The sequence below is a fragment of the Drosophila elegans genome, unplaced genomic scaffold (genome assembly GCF_018152505.1).
Source record: "Drosophila elegans isolate 14027-0461.03 unplaced genomic scaffold, ASM1815250v1 contig_149, whole genome shotgun sequence".
In the NCBI taxonomy this organism is placed as follows: domain Eukaryota; kingdom Metazoa; phylum Arthropoda; class Insecta; order Diptera; family Drosophilidae; genus Drosophila; species Drosophila elegans.
Window position 1 is genome coordinate 9,940,038 of NW_024545513.1, and position 24,478 is coordinate 9,964,515.

General features: G+C 36.9%; 2 protein-coding genes and 1 long non-coding RNA gene across 6 annotated transcripts in view; 2 read left to right on the plus strand and 1 right to left on the minus strand.

Moving 5' to 3' along the window:
- The window catches only part of LOC108136417 (eye-specific diacylglycerol kinase), a 127,116-nt gene that overhangs the window by 46,762 nt on the left and 55,876 nt on the right, over positions 1–24,478 (plus strand). The window lies entirely within an intron of this gene.
- LOC121467538 lies at positions 7,398–8,925 on the plus strand. The gene is made up of 2 exons (XR_005977595.1): positions 7,398–8,418; positions 8,506–8,925. It is a non-coding gene; the product is annotated as an uncharacterized LOC121467538 (long non-coding RNA).
- On the minus strand, positions 14,792–16,525 carry LOC108136419 (farnesol dehydrogenase). The gene is made up of 2 exons (XM_017257549.2): positions 15,919–16,525; positions 14,792–15,257 (listed from the first exon to the last, which is right to left on the minus strand). Exons 1-2 carry the CDS (start codon positions 16,489–16,491, stop codon positions 15,081–15,083), a joined length of 750 nt encoding a protein of 249 aa, XP_017113038.1. The 5' UTR covers positions 16,492–16,525; the 3' UTR covers positions 14,792–15,080.

The window sequence follows — 24,478 nt, forward strand, 5'->3', positions numbered from 1 at the left end:
AGTTTTTAGATAAGCATTAAAGGATTTAAGAAATTGATATGCATTATGGATATATATTTTTTTGGAAAATTGAATATGTGATTTAATAGGAACATAGAACACAGAGAAAATCAGGGTTTCCAATCTTTAAGGGCTTAAAAGTATGCAGTGAAAAAAGAAAGTCGTAAGTCGAAAGTCATCGGACTGCACGACTTAAGATATATGACACTCCCGAATACAAATGCATTGGGCCATGCTTGTCATTCCGCTCTATTAACCACAGTACGATTTGTAAAGTATTGTTTCTATCAAAAATTCCTGAAACAACGGCCACATGAATAAAATTTCAATTAAATATGCTTTCAACAACAATTATTTGTGCGGGCGGGGCGAAAGCCCCTCACTGCTGCACATTGTGAGGCGTGTATTGTGGCGATGGTGATGATGATAGTGACGGTGATGGTGTTGGTGTTGGTGTTGGCATACCTACAAAGGCACCCATACATGACCGCAAGAGCCACTCAAAGGATTGGAGCCAGGAGCAACGCCTGCCCATATTCTGCTTGCCGAGCTATAATTAGTAGCGACTACCGCCTGCAGCCTGTCGCATCGCTTTGGGCAAAGGCTCTCGCAATGCACACATCGCTGCACTTCCTTGCACGCCGAAAACGTTGATCTAATCAATAATTATCCAAATGCACCGCCACCGACGAAGCCAGCCACTCTTAATGATGTTCGAAATGTGATAAGGTCTGGCAACTATCGAATTCACTTTAGTCACTCGTGCAGCGGTGTTATTCGAAATATTTTCTCGTCCTATTGAATTGATCAATACATTTGACTGGAAATGTTATAGCCCCCGCCCGTTGATTAAAGGACAGCTAAATTGGCCATGCTTTTGTATAATTTCGCTTAACTTTTCATGAGGTAGCGTGACGGGAAAACTTTAGAGACAGTCCAACGTTAAAATGCTGACTATGCATAAATCATTATTTGTCGATTGTTACAAGCAAACAATGAAGCGAGCACACACACACACATAACAACGAAATTGAGCTATATGCAGGGAACGGGCACACGAACCAATAAATTAATCAAAAAAGTTTCGTGGTCAGCCAAGACCAAAGGCGTAAACCGAAACGCAAACACGAAACAAACGAGCAAACAATATTCGACCACGATTACTTGGCGATCGTGGTCAAAATGGGAGTCGGGGCTCTGTCAAAGTGGGTAATTAATTTCAACGCCTTGTAACAATATAAATACGTTGACGTGAGCCAATAATTAATGATGGGCACCGACAAGAAAAGCGCCGCGCAGGAAACAAATCGAAGGCCCCATAAACATCCAAATTAACGATATCCCTTGACATATGGCATCATTTAAATGGCGCCCAACCTGGGGCCTTCTTGTCACTTGAGTCTGGCGCCCAATATTCGGTAATGGTAAATTCTCAAGAGAAAATAATAGTAAATAATCTCTTATTTTTAAAGGTTCTGACAAAGAAGACTTATAAATAAGATATATAAATACATTTAGCCACTTTAATTGGCCAATTAATTATTTTCAACCCACTTTAAAGCAATTTATCATTGTTCCGGATCTAATAAATTATTTCGGGCGGGCCAACAACGTGGGCCACCCTCCATCACTCCATCAGCGGATCGCTGTGTAAGCTTTCTGATGACAAATTTAAGCGTCTGCCATGTAACATAAATTGCTTAACTTATCGAGGCCAAGGTGTCAAATGGTGCTCAAGAAATGGCTTCATAAATGGCACGCAATACTGGGCCAATACCCCACCACCGCCCACTTAATGGCGTGTCGTTGAACTCTCGAGCTGAGCTAAACTAAACTACACTAAACTGAACTGAACTGAACTGAGCTGAACTGAACTCAAATGGCATGTGCTGGACTCCAAACCGTTTCCGGGGTGGCAAACAATTTAGATCGATTTTCTGTTGTTGTTTAAGCCATTGGGAATATTTATGAAATGAAAAGCCAGCCCGTGGGCCAAAGAGTTGAGAGCGAGATCCGTGTGACCCAAAATGAACTTGGCTTTAAGCCACCGCCGCAGAGTCAATGGCCCCTTTGTTTTGCCATCCTGGCCACATTTTTGTTATTTTATAATTGCCGTTATGGCTGTGGCTATGGATGCGGCTGCCTTCAGCCTGCTTCAGCTGCTCATTTCGCAGTCCTTTTCCTTTGTAGTCCTTATATTTTTATTTGGTTCTGTTTAACCAGACGACCAAGGGTTGAAAAACAGGAGGAGGAGGACGAATGGAGGCCAACCAGACTGGCCAAAAAAGTTCACTGGCTACTTGTTGGTCCGAAATGGGCGGGGCATGGGCTGAGCTCAACTGAAACTCAACTTAACTGGAAGGCAAACGCATTTATATTTAATGAAACATAAATAAAATATTAGAAGGCAAAACTTTTGACCAAGAATAGAAGCGCTTTTGAGGGTCTCGTCCACAATTCCATTTCATTTCAGTATTTGCATCGTTGTCACTTTGTCCGAAGGAAGTGCCAGGCATTCCTAAATTCAGTACGTGCGCAATAAAGAACTTCTACATAAACATTGAAATCGATATGAATTCGCGCTTTAAAGAAAAGTTTATGCTGAATTTAAACATCAAATATATAATAAATTAAAAAATGTGTGAATCTTTCTACTTAAAGTGCTCAAAAATTTAGTAGTTGAGGAATGCAAGTTACAAATTGAATGCGAAATAAATATGTTGTTTAACAACATTTAAGCAACATTATGTAATGATTGATAGATATGGGTATTTCTATGATATAAAATATTTCAGTGTTTCAGCATCAATATCTCCATTTTGCATTGCTATCTTTCCGTACAGTATTTCATTAGTTAAATGGGCCAAAACATTGAATGCGATTTGGTAAGGCTGATAAGTGGCTGTTGGCCAGAAAGTAGAAAGCACAAATCTATAAAATGGCCTTATGGCAAGTCAAACGGACTTTGTCAGTTGACAGCCACAAGAATTTTTGCTTTTTATATGTCTCCGAAAAACATTTTGCAATTTACTAAAATACTAATTTACTAATCTTCACTTACTGTTTGTAATTTTTTTTAATATTTTCATTCACTGGTTGAAAAGCACAGAGAAAAAATTTCACAAAATTTCTAAACAAGTGGTAAATATCATTTAAATTGTCAAAGAAAATGTGTTTATGTTATTTATTTTTATAAGAGTGCAATTGCTTAGTTGTTAACAAAACCAGCTTGTCAAGAAAATGTGAAAATCCGAGGAGAGAAGATAAGTCAAACTGTGGTTTTTTCTTCTTTTGGTCATATGCCCACAAAAGAATGCCAAAAACACAATAACAGTCTACAGTGAAATGCGGTCATTTACATACGTGTCCCTACACATTTTCCCAACCGTTTCTCTTTTGTTGTCCTCCTAATGTAAATCGGTTAATTACATGTCATGAGACTTAATTTTCCCCTGCAATTTCTCGCTGCTTCATCTGTAACGTGGACAATTGTTTGCCTTTGTTAGTTGTTTTTTTGTAAACATACAATCCATGCAATTAGTCAAAGTGACAGCAACGGTAAGTAAATAAAAATAATAACTAATAGTAAATACGTTAAAGCGAAATAAGTTGGTATGAAAACCACAATGCTATTAACTGGCAACAAATAATATTGAAATAAATGAATGCATTCAAAATAAAACAATTGAGTGCAAGTTTTAAAAGTAAGGAAATAAACGTGAAAAATAATTAAGTGCACTTACCTGCTAAGTTGTCGATAAAAATAATGCTATAGTGGTCCAAAATATTAAATTCATAGGCTTGGGCACATGTTTTCTATCGCATCAAAAATGATCCATGCTATTTGTTCATGTTTCCCCATCGAAATGTGTAATTTGTGGCTAAAAAGCTGATGACACAGTCATTTACTGATAGACCGACCCACAAAAATGGGCGTTTTTAATGGTCAATTTGGGGTTCTTAACTGTGCGGTTCCATGAAAAATGACGCTCTGATAAAAAATGGAGCTAAATTACTTTCGTTTCCTATTCTCTTTTTCAACTACCTTGTAATTATGGGTAAATATTTTTCTATCAACATTTACCCATCATTTGATTTTATTGAATAGGTCTGTTGGTCCCATGGCAGAAACTATATATCCTAAACGAAACCAAGGGCCAACAAAATTGTCACTTGCTTTTATTTTTTTTCTGCCCTGTATATTTATTTTGATTTTGATTTGCTTGATTTGCCGGAAATATATTTATGCACGAGAAAATGTTTTCTGTTTGTCCGAAATTTGTCCGGTTTTTTTCCTTTTTTTGATGGACGACGATGATGATAGTGATAATTGAAGGCGATAATGAAGTTGTTGCCGACCGCAGGGCATTTGCAGAGACTTCAAATGATTTCTCAGTGTCGCTCGTGCATGAATTTTGTGCGGAAATCGGATTCGCTGTTCATATTGCTTATTTAACGTGCGACAAGAAGTCAAATACGAGAAAATAAAATAATTCTATTACAATTGCCCCAGGCAAAACACACGCACTTTCCCCAATCACCCAACGAACAAAAACTCTGGGAACAAAAAAAATTAAGAAAGAGAAAACCTTCGCTTTTCTCGTTCCCCTGGGCAGTGTTTTTGATTTATGGCTGCTATTGAACTTGTTTCTTCATCTCTTTCTTCGATTTTTCTTCGATTTAGTTTTGGTCCTGGCCAATTTATAAGTTTATTTGCTTATGCCAGAGAAGTGAAAGAACGGGCGGAACATTTAACCCAGCAGAAAAATACAGCAACAAAGATATTCATTGAAAACTAATGATGTGGAAAATAGAAAAATTGCCTGCAGTTAAAGGAGAAACGATATTCGATCCTTGGCGAATGCCTATATGTATATATGTATATTTTCCCAGGCGCATTCCCTAATTCAAACATAAGAGACTTGTATATTTGCCGACCAGACAGAACACTCGTAGGATGCGTTGCCCTTTTGTGAGTTGGAGAAAACATACAATTTTTTGGCACAATGCCAGGGGAAAACACATCAAGTAAACGTGAATACGAAGTATACGCGTGTACCAAAACATTATATATTTCATTAAAGGTAGGGATGCAAAGTTATTTGTGATATGCTTATTAAATTTCCTTAGCTTTGAGTTTCAGAGTTTAAGAAAATATATATACATTTTGAAAATAGGCATTAAGCTTAAAATAGATAAATATTTTAATATTTTCATTAAATCATAAAGGTCAAATAGCTTTGAATTGGTTTTTAAATCATTTATAATATTCTCTAAAAATTCAAAAGACATAAAAAAATGTACAGCTGTATTAGAGCTTTTCCGATAGATTTAAAAATATACTTCTATGACCTCAGTATCTCAAGACGTCGTAGAGCATTTTTTGTGGCAATTTAGCCCCTCGATTTTGGGCCATTAGGAGCAAAGTGCTTGCCCAGGCGAACATTAAAGAATCGGGCGCACAAAAAAGTGACTGGAAAATGAACAAATAAACAAAACTTCAGTCAATGGGGCCGAGCGATTGCTTCGCTGATTGATTTTCAAATGTGCGTAATCAATAAAACAAAAGAAAAACCCGTGGAAAATGATGGGGGGGAAATGAGGCGACAAAATGTGAAGAGAGGGAAAACCGGGAAGTGAAAACGAAAGAAATCGAAGCGAAGCGAACTGAAATGAAATGAAATGCAGTGACGTCAAATGAAAAATGAAAAATTAAAATTTAAATAAATAAATGAAAAATGTTTCGAAAACAATGGTCGCATAAATATTTGAATTGTAATGATTAACGCAAAAGCCCCGGCACATCCAATGATTCCACAAATATGCTATAAATACGCATTCAAGAAGATAAATTTATGAAATTGCCATTACTAAGCGTTTCTCTAGCTAATTTCGTCTAGTGGTCCGCAAATGCTTTTCCCCCACTCAAGGAAAAGCCGATTTCTTAGCATCCTCCTTTTATTTTCCGCATTTTCCCATTCATCGTTTTTCATGCTTGGACAATTTTTGAGTTGTCCTTTTTATGCCCAAGCCGAGTATATGTATATATAAGTATATTTATATATAACCACAAATGGAAGCCAAGGAGTGCTTCATAATCAATTTGTTTGTAGACTAAATTTGTTATACTTATTTGTCTGTCGATCTATAAACTAATACAATTTGCCAACATAAAATGAACAACATTTGTGATTTTGTTTAAGAAGCACAAAAAGAAACTTAAAACATTAGCTTAACTAATAGTTTACTTTGTTGGTATTAAGCTTTATAAATCATTTCTATTTCTAATTCACAAACCAGGTATCTTTTCCTTTGCCATTTATTTACAATGTTATGAACACTATTAATCATCATATAACTATCATGGCAAATGCTTATCGTACCTGCACTCTGCCATTAACTCTTCTTTCTGACCCAAATATCAATGTTAATTTGTCCAGAAGGACAAATAAGGAAAAGAAAATAAATAGTTGCACTGAGGCTTATGGCTTTTTGGGGCTATTAGGGAATTATCAGGTTTTTTTCTTAAAGACTGATATAAGTAAGTGCTCCTTAAGCTTTATTCCCAATCAATTGATGGCCTCATTTAAAATTGAGTAAATTGGTTTTGTTGCTCCAAGGTATCCGGTTGCATGCAGCTAACTTTGGCTCCATTACGTGATGGATTTTTAATTAGTGCAAATACCTTCGATCAAAAGTTGACCCAACCTGAGTGCACTTCGCTCAACGCACTTGCAATTAGCCGCAGTGCATATTTCCTGGTCGGGCTTTGTTTTTGTTGCCTGCACTTTTGGCAATTTAGTTGAGAGCTACGGAGCCGTAGTATCGTTATTAGAAATAAAAAACTTGGTTACGAGTTTGACCTCAGCTTGACACGCCCACCAGCCCGTAACCTTTGCCCTCACTCTGTGCAAATGATGGGCATTCTGTCCATGGCAAGTTGAGCAACTTTATCTTTTGTCCGGCAACTTTCTTCTACGCAAACGTGGTTGTTTTTCCTTTCTCTATCTTTTTTTAATGGCCAGCAATTTTTTCAAGCTACAATTTCAAAATGTACCTACGTAGTTAAATGACTTGAAAGATTACAAAAAGTCATGTAAATATATGGATAATTAATTAATTGTGGCGGTTTTTTTTTATTTAATTAAAAATATTGAAAAAAAAAATATTGAAAGTGCTGAAGTGACCTAGAAATTGTGCAATTATTAAATTTAATTAGTAAACAATTATTAACTTGGTTTTCTTTTTCCATGTCTGCCATTTTAAAACAAAAATTGAACTTTGAAAATTGAAGGTTAATAAAAAAGCCTTTGTGCTGCACGACAAGTAAATGCTTTTATGCATTTCATTAGAGCTAAAAGCATTTCCATACTCAACATTGAATTGCGATAAATCGATTATACTTATACAAATAGACTCCCACACAGTTCTGGCATCAAATCAGCTTAATGGCAGCAAAAAAGTGGAAGGGCCAGGAGCAAAAAAAAATCAACTGACTATCGACAAACTATCATCAATTTGGCATGCAAATCACTTGCTCTGCCCATTGCTCAAGGCTCTTTTTCTGCCCACTTGGTGCTCTTCTCTGGAAAATATCCTTTTGCCGTTCGTGCCATGCGGGTTCCTTTGTGCACCAGCATTTAAAAGTGCAGTAGACATAGCACAAAACCATTAAAAAGATAGTTTTGGCCCAAAAAAAGTTCAAGGATCCACGCAGCAATAATGCTTACTACCAACTATGATTTTAAGCTAAGTTTTGTACATTTTATTTAAAGCCCTTTAATAGCACATTTTTTTTTCTTGAAAAAGTCATAAATACGACTTTATTTTGTTGACACCAATTTCTTTTTATGATCTACAAAGAACTCCTTATTTATTTGCACGTTGACTGCAAAAATTGAGTAAATAATCTACTGCTTTTTATTCAGAAAAATCAATCCCTTTATTTATTACGTTTATAATTTTGAATAATGAATTCTCAATAAAAAGTTAAATAAGTTCCTTTTTTTTATTTTAGCCATATAAATGTTCCGGATTTTATCAGCATTTTAATAAAAATAACCCCATTTATGTTCTGTGCTACTTCTTTTGGTATATTTTTGTCAAACATTTTAACTTTTTTTGTTGAATAAATACGTACAGCAAAGAGAAAAACGATAAAATGTCTGAAATACAAGCAAATATATTTGGTATCGTAGCTGTTTGGTGAAATACATTTTTGTATATTCTCTGCTTTCATTTCTGGGTCCAAAAGTCCAGTGTGTGGGGTTTTTTCACTCAGATCAAATATTGTAGTTGACAATTATCCGGCACCTGAGCAGGTATGAACGGTCGGCGAGCACTCAATAATCGTTCAATAACCGACGGCGTATACGCAATTTGTGTTGCTGCATGCGTGTAATTGCTCAAGACGATAAAGTAAATAAATTGCACAGACCAACTGGTTGTGTAAGTCGAGATGAAAAAATGGGGAAAAAAGTGTAGGATATTTATAATACTTTAAAGGGATGTCGTCATCACCACACAGAAGCCTCGGGCAGAGGAAACGACAGCAAAAAGCGGAAACGGAAGCTGGGCCGTCACTTCACCATTTTTTCTTTGTTATGTCCACATATTCCTGCTGGTGACTTTTGTGTCGCCACTAAGCGGCTTAGGAGCCTCTGAATACCCTCGGAAGCCCTCGGAAACCCTAGTCCAAGGATTCGCTTTAATATGGGCTCAAGGAGATGCATTTAATTTACCAAAAGAGACATAGAAGCGCTGCAAGTGCATTTTTATTTGACTTATTCTGTCCTTTATTGATTTTAGCTTTTTCATTCACCATTCAACAATTGTATAAACACTTTTTGTCAGTTTTTTAAAGTCTGCGGATGATACTTAAATCATAAAGGTTTTAAAATTAGAAATAAAATATAGTGTTGCACACTTTCGGACAGCCTTATAATTGAGTTAGCAGCTTAAATCTTTTTAATCAATTGTTACTAACTCTAAAGATAGTTTAAGAAAACAAGTTTATTAAATGGAAAAGTTAGATAATATCCCTTGTGGACTTGTGAATTTTTTGTCGCGCATTGGCGCATATTCACGCTAACCAAATACCCATTGCTTTTTGCATATTTGGCTTAAATATGCAAAGATTTTGGCCATCCTCTTGTGGGAGTTAGGGGTCTTAAAAACACAAGCATATGAAAAACTAAGGCTAACACTAACACAAAGGCAAATGAAATAGCTGACAAAAAGTGGAAATGGGAAAAAGTTTATGAAAAAAAAAAAAATAGATTATTATGTGAAAAGGCTGGAAAACTTTTTCGTGCTCACCCGTTTATTTTCGAACTTTCTACTACTCCAAATTTGCCCTGTTTACAATTCAACAGAATGCTACGAGTTTTTCCCCTCAGGACCTTTAACCCCCTCATTTCAATCGTTTACTTTGCGGGCTGCACAAAACTGCCGCGAAGAAAAGTGAAAAGTTCTTAATCATGTAAACGAAACGTTATGCTGCAATTTATGTGCAAGGGCGAAAAGTTAATGCGCCGCACGCGCCATCATCGTTCCTCGAACTGGCGGGTCCGGGTCCCTTTTTTTCGGGCTTTCCTTCCGGATTTTATATTTTCCGCATTGTTACGCGCAGGCGAAAGGGAAAGCATGTGGACAAATGTGTTGTTTAATAGTGGCCAATGCAATTGCCCTTCGTACATCCACACCTAGTGAGTAAAATCGAATGGTAAATAGTTAAATTTGTTGAAAGCTTAAAAAAAATGAACAACATTTTCTATGTTACTTTATAGTCTGCAGATGGCAAATTAAATATATATAATATTTAATATATACAACGTCTTCCGATGAAATTACACAGGGAAATCGTAGCTATTCAAATGATCCAGCAGTATTGTTTTTGCAGCATATAATGCAAATTTAAGGTAAACCGAACGTGTTCGCCGTGCGGATTGTCAATGCTTTTGCAGGCATGCAAAGCCCCAGACTCCTTGCTGTAATATTTGTGCAGTTTAATTGACTCCACAGAATGATGCGAACTATTTCCTTCATGTGTGTATGGATTTTATTAAGTTTTTGTCGCTACTCGACAGGTAAAGTTCGAGTTGTAGAGCGCACCTAATGGGAATTTTCTTTCTGGGACTTGAGCTAAAGCCCCCATCAATCTGAAAATCTGAAACGCAGTCTGCAGCCAACGATGGGACACTGTTTGGCAATTTTCTTGGCACTTATTGTTTGCCTTTGTTTGGCTTGCAAATTGCCTGACAATGACGATGATGGCTGAGCACTCCGAACATGACCGAATTTTCACCCGAATGAGGCGAACAAATTTTTACCCCCTCGCCGCCCATGGATCAATTTTGATTGACATTTCACAAAAGGGCAATCACGAAAAATGTGTGCTCCTAATTGTAGTTGGTTGGGCGCAATTTCAGTTGTGTTATTATGTCAGAAATTGATAGTCTGAATATGAATTCACGTTAACTTTATTTGGTTGTTTTTATACCCTTGCAGAGGGTATTATAATTTCAGTCGAAAGTTTGCAACGCAAACGCAACGTAAAGAAGACATTTCCGAAATTTATAAAGTATTTATATTCTTGATCAAGTCTTCTGTCCGTCCGTCTGTCAGTGTGCCCGTCTGTTCGGGTTACATCATAAAAATGACAAAAAATCGACCCGAAATTACAAAGGCATTTTTAAACGCAGAGTTTTAGAGACTGAAGCCCCAATACATTAAAGGTATGCCACTTTGAAATCAGATATTTTAAAGAAAAGTTATGGAATTAAAACTGAAGGTTTTTGGTACCTTTTTTAAAATGATTTTTTTTCGGAATTTAATTAAGGAGTTATGTCGTAAAAATATCAACCCAAACTTTCAAAACAAAATTTAAATGCAAATTTCTAGATGATTAAGCAACAAGTCTTTGAAGATATACAACTTTGAAATCGGGTGCGTGAATCAGAAGTTATCGATTTAGAATTGAAGGTTTTTGGTCACTTTTCTGCAAAGACGATTTTTTCGAATATTTAGAAAGGGGTTACATCATAAAAATGACAAAAAATCGACCCGAAATTACAAAACCATTTTTAAACGCAGAGTTTTAGAGACTGAAGCCCCAATACATTAATGGTATGCCGTTTTGAATTCGGATGTTTGCGAGAAAAGTTATGGAATTAAAACTGAAAGTTTTTGGTAATTTTTTATACCCTTGCAGAGGGTATTATAATTTCAGTCAGAAGCTTGCAGCGCAGTGAAGAAGACATATCCGACCCCATAAAGAATATATATATTTTTGATCAGCATCACTAGGAGAGTCGATCTATCCATGTCCGTCTGTCCGTCCGTCTCTCCGTCCGTCTGTCCGTCCGTTTCCACGCAAACTAGTCTCTCATCATTAAAGATATGCTTTCCCAAAAGTTGTATATCTATTGCAGGTAGTACATAAGTCGGAACGAGCCAGATCGGACGACTATAGCATAGGAACAATCGGAAAAATAAATGAAAAAACGGACGACTATAACATTAAAGCTTCCATGGCAAAATTTCTTGTTAATATTAATATATCATTTGTATGATATGGATATATTTAAACTTGGCCAATTCCAGCTCAAAGAGACATGATATACCAAGTTTCCGGCATGATTTATCAGTAATTTGAAGTTGTAGCTGTGGATATGCCAATTGATTGAACACTTAATGGCAAAATCAAAGCGTTATGTCGACTAAGGAGTTCATTATAATTATGACCTAATCAATTTGACTTCGACTGCACTCAAACAAAATAATTAATTTCATGCTACTATTCGTTGCCTATTAATTGCCTTGGAATTATGGCAACTGTCAAAGAAAGCAGCCAAATGCCAATTTCGTTTGGTACCGAAGCCACCGCAAATTTCAATCAATCAAGCCAAGTCCATTGCAATATGCAAACAAGATTCAAATTTTAGTACTGGCCATGGCGTAGGCATGAAAACGAAATTGGCTTTGATTGATGCCCCGCTTTAAGTCCTGGGAATTTCTACGAATTCCTTCCGGCTTTGGATGCAATTCGGTTGGGGCCCCAAAAGGTCGTCACATGTTGGCCACAACTGTCCCGAACAGAAGTCCGGGAGTGGCTGTGGGCGCTTTGTCATAAAGTAAAATGTCGATGGCAGGAAAAGCTGCTCAAAACACCAAAAACTAGCGGCAACCACAGCTTCCGCAATGCAGAAATTTGAAAGCATGAGGCGAAATGCTCTGGAACCTGGCCCAAAAATTCCCCAACTGAGCCACACACACGTCCACAGGTGATGGAGAAAAGGGTTTCGGGGGTCAATTCCCAAAAAAACGGTTCGAGGGCCAAGGCCGGAAATGTCATAAACATGTTGCGTATTGTAGTCGGCTTTCGCCTCTCTTTGGCGCCCCCGGAAAAATCTTTGGTCGTCGACTGGGAGTCTGGCCAAAATGAATTTCTCTTAAACCGGCTAAGCCTAAAAGCATACCACATCTATGCATCTATCTTATTTGGAGATTTTTGATTGGACTCTAAAAGGTTTATTATAACAATAATGTGTGTATTAAGAATTATTGCAATAATTTGTTGCCTAAAATGAAGATCTAAAATGCATAAATATTTTTTAAAAATCTTTCAATACTTGAAAACTTGTTGCATTAAAGCTTTCAAAGTTGATTGCTTCATTTTTAAAATTATTTATTGCGATATCTATTTTTAAATTATCTACTTAGAACCTTGCTGTCAATTTATTATTTTTTTCTATCTTTATTTTTTCTGTTGCAGCTGCATGTTCATGCTTATAAATACTTCCATTAAGAATTATTTAAATCAGCTAACGAATGTTGTTGAATGGTAAAGCAAAGTTTATTCAAAGGTCATTGATGTGAGTCCCAGTTTTCACAACCCCATTACCGTTGGCAGAGCTCAAAGGTCCTCTCCACAATGACCCTCATCTTTCGCATAAATTTCGTTTAATCCGTTTAAATGCTAAAGTCTAGTATCTATTGGCTTGGCCTTAAGAGGCTCCTAGGAAAATGCACTGCCAACGGGGAGAGGAAGAAGGGTTTCCCATGCTGGCATGGTTGGCAGAAAAACTTTGCCGCTATATGACATTTGTTATAAATTTAATTAAAACAAAATGCCGGAAATGAGTGAAGTGCAGAGCATCGTCGGGGGGATTTCGTGGGATATGCCAAACAAAAGAAAACTTGTCTAACTGGCATACTCCTTGGCAACGCAAGCACACAGAATCTCTTTAAAACGACCATCGGATGAGGCTTAAAATACCCTTTAAAAGATCCCAAGTTCCTAAGTCTACTTAAAATTTTACAAAAGTGGAATATTACGATTTTTGTACCGATTTGTTGTTTTGATAACTACAAATATTAACATATGTTATTTTTATTAAAAATCTAAAAATATTATAATTGATAAGAAACATTTTAAAAGTTATTAAAAAAATTAAACTATCATCGATCACAATAAAATTATTAAATGTCATTAGGAATATTGCAAAACTGATAAGAAAGTGAATTTAAAATGTTATGAAATAAAGGTATAAGCTTTTATTTCACTGATAGGGTTGGGCTCAAGTATAAACTTGATGCAAAACCAAGTAAAGTAACTTCTGACAGAGCCAGGAATTCGGGGAAAAGGAGACAGAGTTTGGCGAAAGGCACATGTGATGTTATTCTGTCATTAAAAGGCTCGAAAAAAGTTTTCACTTTGCCGCCAAAATACGAGCATTCAAATGGGGGGTGCCAAAACAGAAAAGGGATGCCAGCAAAAAGTTTTTCTGTTCGCAGCGTAAAAATGAAATAAAATAATTACGTTGAGATAATATGGGTCCTGAACATGATGCCTCGAATTTTTGGCTTAAGCCCTCCGGCCACAAGACCGCAGCCTCGCGAAAGTTTGGCGGCGCTAATGTTGCGAATTTTTGTTAATTTTGTGGACCTCTAAGCGAGTGCAATTACATGCCCCACTGAGGCTGTGGTCCTAAGTACTAAATCGTGTCGCGAAGCGATGCGTATACGTAATACGTAATACGTAATACGTAATACGCGTATGTGTAACATTCAACGCGACTAAGCCCAAGTGACCATCCGCCTGACTGACTCTGTTTGGAGAATTTATTCGCATAATTGTCAAAAGGTAGTATATATTTTAAAATTAATCCCATGATTATGTGGCGGCGGTAAGAAACTTTTGGGCAAACACACACAAAAAACTTTGTCTGGCCAAAACTATTTTGTCCCCTCATAAAAGTGTATCTCAAACTTTTTCAGTTTGGTGGCTTAACGACTTAATTTAATCACAGAAAGCAACGTTTAAGTCAATGTCATTACTGATTTTAAGTAAGTTGGCCTGTTTATATAATATCACTTATTATTGCTTAATATCGTTGTAAATATAATTAAAATATTATTAAATAGTGTAAGTTATTAAATCTATATGGTAGGATTTTGTGGTGAGCAACTACGAGTAGTATTACAACAATTTGTTATATTGTATCAAGTATCCAATACCGATTATTACTATGTATTGAAATTTGTAATCACTTCTTGGAAACTATTTCGAATTACCATTATTGATGGGTGCATGAAATTACAGACTGCATTATTAACAAGTGAGCTGCCCCATTAAACCACTTGCATATTTATGAAATGCCCCCGATGTCGTTTGATGACTTTATCGACGTTGTTAACTCGTTAACCGATGGCCCATGAATTTTTAAACCAGCCTAGGCAAATATGTATCTTTCCGATGCGTTACTATTGATTCCCGAGACTGTGTTAATTTACAAAACTGAATTATTTATTTGGTTTTGGGGAAAAGTGCTGCGCAAATAGCCATAACAGTTACAATAAAAGTAAAATGAAACGAGGTGTATATGTTCGTAAGAGTAAACAATTTTGTGGTCAACCAAATGGGTCCCTGTGCCAGTGAGTATCTGAGGTGTGTGTGCTGCAGGTCGTTTCGTTTCGTTTCATTTCGTTTCGTTTCCCTTCATTTGATTGTTATTGTGAGTCGATTCGATTGCCTAATCTCGGGGGCTGCGCATTATCGTGCCATCGTTCCGTCGTTATCAGAAGTACTCGCCCACCGCCCGCAGCGTTATCTGCTCCACCTGGGTGTGTGGTGGCGTCGACAGGGCGTACAGTACAGCCTGGGCCACGTCGTCCGCCTGCAGAATGACCTCGCCCAACTTGGCCTTTGTCTCGTCGGGCACGATCTCGGTGGCCACCCAGCCGGGATTGATGCTCTGCAGGATTGGGGATTAAGACGTATTTAAATATTTGCAAGATTTGTTTTCCTTTTTTTTTAATATTTAAAAGCTGATAAGCATTTTAAAATTAAAAGTGGGTAAGCATTTAATTATATATTTAGAATTTCTAGTGACGCATTTCAAAATTATGGAAAAAGTCCTAATGTCTTTAAATACTTGTAAAATTTTTTGGATTCTCACTTATCCTTTGAAAGGCTTCTTTCTAATCTCTAAGCATATTGATCAAGCCATTTTATCGAACAATCACTGTCTGAAAGCAGCTGTTACAATAAGCACTGTTATAAGTGTTTCAGTTCATGCGGGTATTTACTATTAAATTGAAAATGAAATTCAATGCCTTGTTGATTGATTATAAAGTGATTAATATATATTAAAGAATATTTATAAATTAACAATTAAATTGAAAATCATATTCAATGCCTTGTTGATTGATTATAAAGTGATTAACATATATTTAAGAATATTTATAAATTTACAATTAAATTGAAAATGATATTCAATGCCTTGTTGATTGATTATAAAGTGATTAAAGAATATTTATAAGAGTTAAAAGCATTAATTAATTTAAGAAATAATTGAAATCACTAAAGATAATAATTAGTTTCGATTATATTCCATGCAAAGTCTTAGTGCTCACCGTGGTCTTGATTTTCGATCCCTTCTGGATCAGCTCCTGTCTGCAGATCTCGTGGACGGCGGTCAGTCCGAATTTGCTGGGCGTGTAAGCGTTGAGGCTCTCGTCCGCCGGATCCGGCTTGTAACCAGCCACTCCGGCCGTGCTATTCACGAAGAAGAGATGGCCAGCCACCTGGCGCCGCCGCATGCTGCCGGCGGCCAGCTTTGTGCAGTAAATGCTGCCCATGAGATTCGTCTGCAGGATGTTGCCAATGTCCTTGGTGGGCATGTCGATCAGCTGGCCGCCCAGGACGATGCCGGCATTGTTGATCAGCACATCGACGCCGCCCAGCTCCCGTTCGATCCACTCGAAGGCACCATTCACCTGCGATTCCTGTGAAACGTCGCAGGTGTGCTGATGGAATCGGGCTCTCTGATCCTCCGGCAACGATTGTCTCAATTTCTCCAGGCGATCGGTGCGACGGGCCAGTCCCACAACCTGCAGGCCGGCGGCTACCAGAAGACGGGCACAGGCTGCTCCGATTCCGGAGCTGGCGCCACTTATCACGGCCACGCGATTCTGCCAACGATCCATTGCCTACGAATTCCGGCGATCAACTGAGTCCGGAACTTGGCAGAGGATCGGGTTATATGCTCTCGGCTCGGTCTTATCGCAGCCGGTCGCTTCCCTCTTAATCTTCCTCTCTCTCCGCACACTGAGAAAAATGCATTACACAAATAGGTGACCAGACTTTTTTTTAGAAAAAATTAAAATCTATTGAGGTTGAAATTGAAATTTAAAAAAAAAATTATAAATATTTATATCTTCACTGTACATTATTAAAGGTAAATTTAATAGAAATGAGGGCAATCTTCTAGATGTTTTAAAAAATAAAAATGGTCTTTATTTTTAAAATAATCATTCATTTTGTTGTATTTTATATAAAAGTAGTTAATAACGTTTTGTCATTCCAACAGAAAAGGCACCAAAAAATTAATGTTAAGGTTAATGTTTTAGCTTTAAAAAACTTATTGTGAGCAGTTAAATTGGTTTCTTGAATTTCGCTAAGTGTACTTGAAAAGTATGTTAAAGTTGTTGGCATGACGTGTCTTTTGTCCCTTTGAACAGACCATCCGATCAGAGGCGCTGCTGACAACAGATGTTGTTTTCGGCCTATCAACCCCAGTGAATTCATGATGATAACCAAAGACTTAAGGTCTAAAGAAATGATGTTTTACAAATTCTTAGAGTATCTATAATTCCAACCAATTTCACATGGTTTCAATATCATACTTATGTTTTTATTGGCCTAATATGATTTTATGTATTTTATGAATGGGGTTTTTAAACATAGTTTTATTAGCCATTAAGATCAATGGATAACTAGCGACACATTTTTAATTTATGAGATTCGAAAATTGAAATGTCTTGCGTTACTCATGCTTTTTCCCATGCATTTAAGGCGGGCCATTAAAAAGGCTAACACGCAATGCAGTTAAATGGCGCCCCAAGTTATGGCGCACACACTTGCACAACTGCAATGGCACATGTGTGGGTGTGTATCTGTGTGTGTGGGGTTTTCTGGTTTATCGCCCAGCACACGCTTGACATATTTTGTGCAGCGGCGTTTTTTTTTTTTTTATGTCCCCTCGTAACATTCAAGAGATGCTTAAATGGCAACAACAAGGCAACAAAGGGAAATTCCACCAAGAAAAAGGAGAAGGGTCGCTCTGCTTCATCCAGTTGCAACATGTTGCAAGTGCCAATGCCCATCAAATCACAACCGGGGCCATTTTGCCGGCACTTTATCATGCAATTACTCAGGCAAATGATTACAGAGGACTTTGGCAAAACAAACTATGCAATAAACGACGACAATGCAAAAACGACAGACTAGCTAAGGACATACAAATTGTCCTTTCTGCCAGCAAGTCTGATTAACCATCCATCGGAGCAGCTCATCAATATAGCATGCAGCATTAAATTGATGCCAAGCAATTTGTTTGGATTTTCCAGGTCCCGATACCCCAGAACAATTTCCCATTTCCCATATCCCCACTTTTTTTTCCACTCGCTCAATTTAAATCAAAACGTGTCAATCGTTAGTCGAATGTCTTCACCTTTCTCTATTGGTTTTTATCTCGCTACATCCCACTCTCTATTGATTTTTGTAGACCCATTCTCACTCTTATTAAAATCAAGGGGAAAATTTAATAAAATTTAAAAGGTGCTTTAAGCATTCAAATGCATAAATAAGAAAAATGTTGTATAAAACGGTTGTATTATTTAAAATGGCCAAAAGGTTCTATCTAACTGTTTGAATCATTTTCTGCAGCAAAATAGTGAAATATTACACCGCCATGTAGTCTAACAAATTGAAAAAAATAAGTACAAATTCATGTTTAATATTTTTTTGTTTTTCTTTTTTTCTAACTTTATTGGAATCACTTCATTGCTTAAAATTCCTCATGCGTCAACAAGTAAACATATGAATACCGCAAAAAATGACATGCTGGATATTCAAATGGACAGCTGTCAAAAGAACACCAGAAGAGCATAAAAAAACAGATAAAATTGGTTTTCAACTCCAAAATGAAATGCTGTCAATGACAACATACTGGAAATGAAAACAATTCAAATTAAAAATAAATATTGACTATAGGGCAAACAAGCAATAAAGTGGTTTTAAGTCTTAAATGCTAAAGTATTAATTAGGATAACTGGGATTTGATTGTCAGTAGTAAATATTTATAGACTTTAAAGGGACCTGAAAACATTATTGTTTAAGATTTTGAATATTTCTTGGCAGTTGTGGCATTTTTCACCTCCCTCTTTCTCGACTCGAACATAGGTTAGAAGGTCAACAAATTATTTTCCACTTGGCTTCAACCATTCCAATTAATAAATACTTGCCTTGGCCATTCTGTTTATTAAATTCCTTGTGCTGGTTTCCTCCTATCTGCATTGAGGTAAATGTGGTTATGTAAGAAAACTTACATTGGCAATAAGCTGTAATATGAATTAGCAGTTACATAGATTACATTACATAGATTATTGAGATTTTCTTATAACTTAATTAATTCATGTTAAACTTTTAGCTTTTAGTTAGATTACTTTCTTAGACTTGATTCAATCCATTACCATTGCGTACTAGAATTTTAATTTTAAATCTCTCTTAAGGCCATTTGTTTGCTTTTTGACTTTTTTACTTCACATATGTATTTTTTTGTCCGTAAAACCGCTTAAACTAAAATCAAATTCAAACCATTAGCCAAACATTGTTGGCCAGCAAATCCTTTTCTTTTTTTTTTTCGTGGGTAAAAGTTTTCACTTGCAATGGATTTTCACCAGCTGCTTCTCGCTATCTTTTCCATGCTTATAATGGCTTCGCAATGGGATCGGCAAATGGCGGCGCGGTGTGGAAAAACTCCCTGGAAAATAGGGGGAACCGTAGAAGGCCATCAGTATAATAATTCTTGTGCTTAAAAGGAGTTTCGCGTGGGCGCCTCTGCGCTTGAATATGTTGCTTTTGCTTTTGTTTTGCATTGTGAACGCGGAGAAATGCAAGATGGCGGGAAAAGCGGGTTTTTCCGAGACCTTCAGCCATTAGTAGCGGCTATGATGGAGGTTGGGTGGACGAGATTCATGTGCTGCTTTAGTTCAACAGGATCCATAAAATTAACGCTGAATGAGGAGAGTTTCAGGATGCAACAATGTCTGCCTTACATTATTCCATTTTACCCACCATTTTTCTTACCACCCTTTGTGTGTGTAATGAATGTAAGTAAAGTAAAATGAAGTGAAGTGAAGTAAAGGCCAAACAATAACAGGAAAATCTACTCACAGGACAAGACAATTGAGGCAACAATGTTTTTGGTTTTTCCCTGCTTCACATATTTTCGTTGTTTGTGTTTCAGCTTTTTCCTCCTTTTGTTGGTCATTTAGGTGCTCATTTTGTGGCCTCATTAATGTGTGTGTGGGTGTGGGTGTGAGTGGGTGTGTGAGCGGGCCAAGTAAATAAGTGGCGGAAGAGCAAGTTAACGAATAATGACCGTTAAGATTTCGCCTGGTTGCAATCCTGCCATAAAGACATTAATAGACAAATTACGTTTTTAGCGTTTGGCAGCTGTAGATTTATGGAACTACTACTTGCATTGTTTTATTTTTGATTTGAACATGAACTGCAGTCTTAAAATGTAACAGCTTAGTTATGTTTATTGTAATTTTACTTATTATTTTAATTTAAATTAAAGGAACTACTGCAACAATTACATTGTTTTCAGTTGTGGTTTAATAACGAATTGAAGTCTATTGCAAGTATGGAGACTTAAAACGAAATATTTACCTGTCCTTTTTTTGAAGCCACATCCAAACCATATACTTTCCTTAATTTACATTTGAAATTTCGACCTTCCACTTTCGCCCGCCTCACAAATCATTTAGATTAGTTTGCCGCTGGACGATGGGTTAATTAACCCATGCCAACCCATCCCATCCCAACCCATCCCATTCCATCTCGCTTAAAAGGTGGACAAGCAGGCAAGTGTTCAACTTCCGCTTTTCAGACATTTTCACCCAGTTTTTCGCCCTGTCAGCTTGGGCTTGGCCATAGTTTTTCTACGCTGCCTGTGCTATGCTCTTTGCATTTTTGTATTTTTTTTCTTTCTTATTTTTACACTTAACTCAATTTGCTGGGCCAAATAAAGTACGCTGCACGGCCACGCCCACTGACAAGCTTTATTGGGGGCAAATGCCGTGGGGAACCAAAGGTATAGAAAATTATTGCTCAACGGAAAACAATTATTTTGTGCCGGTTTTCTCTCTTTCTCTTTCTCTCTCTCTTTGTTTTTTTTCTATTTTTTTTTTCTTTTGCAGGGCCATTAATGTAAGACGTGATGAGGGCACCCGTCTCCCAGGGAATATTCCCGTGTGGGCGTGGCATCGGTTGGTATCGTGTAATCTGAATATTGCCGTGACTCGCCTGCACCGCTAAGTACTAAGTCAGCGAGCTCCTTTCACTTCCTTCAACCAAATTGCATTTGCTTTTGGCCATTTAGGGCTATCGACTTCGGGCCTCACTCTCGAGAACTTTAGCTGGCAGGCAGGAAGCTCTCGAGACTTACTATTTTATTACTAAAATAAGCTAAGCCTTACTTTGATGATTTATTAAAAGCTATTTAGTAAGGTTTCATTGATAAAGGTAAATCTAAAAGATCATATATCATACTTTTTAAACGCTACAACCACAAAAAATGGGATTGATTTTTATACCGAAAATGTAGGACACCACAAAAACCACGTTTGATATTTAAAACCCACCATTAATCATGGTGTTTTAAATGTAAAGCAGTTTTTTCAAGTGAGTAAACGCTGAAAAAAAGAAATTAATTAAAAAGTTAAAATATTAGCATAAATTACTACATCTTTTTATGAAAAACATTAAAAATTGTTTAAAACTAAACTTTAAACTCATTAAAATGTTTAGCTATGTTTAATAGCTCACTTATTATTCAAAATTAAAGGTAGCTTAAAATGTAACTACTTCACATTAAATTAGTAACCGCCTCAAAAAAGCACATTAGTCTGGAGGGCATTAAGGAATCGCCTTTCGAGGGACCACAGCCGATGAAAATATTTCATTTTTATTTGCTATCTGTTTTGGCTTTGAAGGTTCTTGCTGCCACATGGCGTATGTGTGATATTTGTTAATGCGTGTAATTAAGCAACACGTTCTCTTTTTCCACCTAGCCCGTTGGCTAGCAACTTCCGCCAGCTGTTTTTGCTGCGAAACATGAAACTCTAATTACCAGAAAATGCCCAGAAAGGAAACAGCCAAAAAAAAAGTACGACAGGTGGGGTGTGCGTGTGTCTGTATGTGTGTGTGTGTGGTTGGGAGGTTCGTTTATGCTTTTCACTTGTCGAACGAATTGAATCGGCAATATCCAGCCGCAGGCCTGCTGCTGAATTTCCATCCCATGTGCCCGAACCGGACTACAAAAACCAGAGTCCGGAGTCCGTTTTCCCGGATTTGATGAATAGAATCGCAGCCCACACATCCAGCAGTGATGAAAAAGGGAACACAATTGTGTTTTTGGTTGGGTACTTGGTAAAGCTTGTTATTTTTCCGAAACATGGTGCCTTATTTACCACAAAATGGTAAATTATTTTCAATTTAAAGTTTTTAAAAGAGTTTTAACAGTTGAATTTGATAATGCAAAACAGTAATAAATATTGAAAATATAATATTCGAAAATGAATTCAATATCATATAAAAGAAAATTATGGTTCTTGTAAAGTATGTAATGTTAACCTAGATTTTCTCATCACTGACAGGATATCATTATGCAATGCCAAATGGTCACTCGGGCGGCAGATGGATGGTCTATTATCACTGGCGGTCCCCGGGTTCGCATTATAATTTGCCATCTGTCTCCAGACGATAGTCCTCGGAAGAGGTCATTCCCAATGTCTGATGTTGGCGGGTGTTAAATGCGCAATTAATTGGCGCCGGGTCTGTCAGATGCCTAATGACCGCCAAAGGGTTAAAGATGCTTCCATTTTCCAGTGTCGTTGGTTTTCCCAGACGACAGATTAAAGCTAACGATTTCCCCTCCAATGTCCATTTAAAGGGGCGTGGCAGGGCCGGGAAAGGTAGACGAATTTTCTGGGGGGATTATTATTAAATTGTGTCAATAGACATTGTTGAAAAATGTTTATGCCATCATTTAAAGCTTTAAAACTAAATACCCATTAAAGAAACAAATATTTTTTGAAGGAAAATAAGTTCTTTTTTATTCCTTATTTTTGTTTGTTTTAAAATCACTAAAGACTTATATATTTTCCAGTTTAAATATGTCTTTTGAACCCATAAAATTAATTTAATTTTTTTATAACTTTTTTGTTCCTTAATCAACACCAAAAGGTCAGTCATATTTGTACAACTGTTTTTCATTCATATGAGCATTATTTAAATATCATATTTTTTTGACTCATCACTTTTTTCGATCCGTACACATACGCTTTGGCTGACTTTTAATATGCGCATTTTCTTTATTGTTTTTCATATTTGTTCGCAATTCGCGATATTAATTTTCACAGTCTGCACCGGATAATTTAAATTAAAATCAGGCAAGCGTAAGAAATAAAGAAATGTGCTGCATGCCCTTAGGCGTTGTCCGATGCTGACGTCACTTCCGGTTAATATCTGCCGCTGCCGCTGGAAATATCTGCCCACAATCCGCCCAATGGGAATGTGTGTGGCGGTAAAATGTGGCATTTGGAATTGGCACTGCGTCGTGGGCGAAACAAAAACGTTAGAACCCTTACAATTGCGATCCTGTCCAATGACATTACATATTGAGAGAAAAATGTCTTTAATTAATAGTTAATTTTCAAATGTCAGTTAAGACTTGTGGTATATTTTAGCTTACTAACTTTATTTATATAGTAAACTTACAAATTAATCAGTAAAGTCCTTTAAAATTTAACAACAATCAGCTCGTTTGGATCTCAATTCTTAAATCGCACTTTTAGAGCGCCAAATTCATGAATTTATCTCAGTGCACCGATGACAGCCGTAAAGTGAGCATACTAAATGTTTACTTGGCGGCAAGTTATTGATGTGACAACCGCGTGTGAGCGGCAGTTTCCATTTAAGTGCACTCTATCTGCGGTTAGCAGTTAGTGGCTATAACTATAACTTTGCCTCACTGGGGAATGAAAACTGCAACCAATTGCTGTTCATTTGATTTATCTGGAGGCTTAAGTGAAACTGGGGTTTCCAAGCTTAAATCAGCAGAAATATAAAAAATACTTCAAGATCCGTTTCCGTCTAGAGTTATATATCAAGAGTTATAAAATTACTTCGTAAGTTGGTATAAAAAGTTATCTCAGAAGTTTCGAAACCCAGTGAAATCATTGAGTTTAACCTTTTATAGTTGAAGTTTGTTCGGCATTAATTAATTCTTGAACCCCATCTTACTCGTGCTTCAGTTGCAAGGAAAATTGTCTTTTCATCTTTGTTCCCAAGCAATTTATTCCCTGACTGCAGCTCATTTCTGCAGTAAAATTGCCAGTGACTCTCGCCAATTATAGTTAATTAGTGCTGAAATATTCAGGCAGCAATTCGTTGAAAACTTAGCCAGCAGACTGTCCCTTTTACCTGCCTCTCGACATCCTTTCGTTCTGGACGTTATAAATGTCTTTAGATAGCCAATAGTCTTTCGATCTTTTGCCATTTTGGGCATTTGGTTTTCATGACATGTGGTCAAATGTTTTCAATCCATAATTAAGTTGCCTTTGCCAGATAATTGGCAGCTTCTCTAGAATTTGAAGAATTAAAGCCCTAATGAAATGTTGATTGACACGTACTTATAGCGGCAATTGACTTTGAATCGTTTATTTTTAAAATTCAGAGCAAGAAAAAAAAATTGTGGACTTAGTTACAGCTTAATTCTAGGTCTTATAGAAAAATCACCACATAAATGTAATCTTATGAGTTTCAGTCAAATGAAGTAGAGTCAAGTAAAATAAAGTATAACATTATCGCTGACTTTCGATTCCACAGGCGACTCCAACTGGC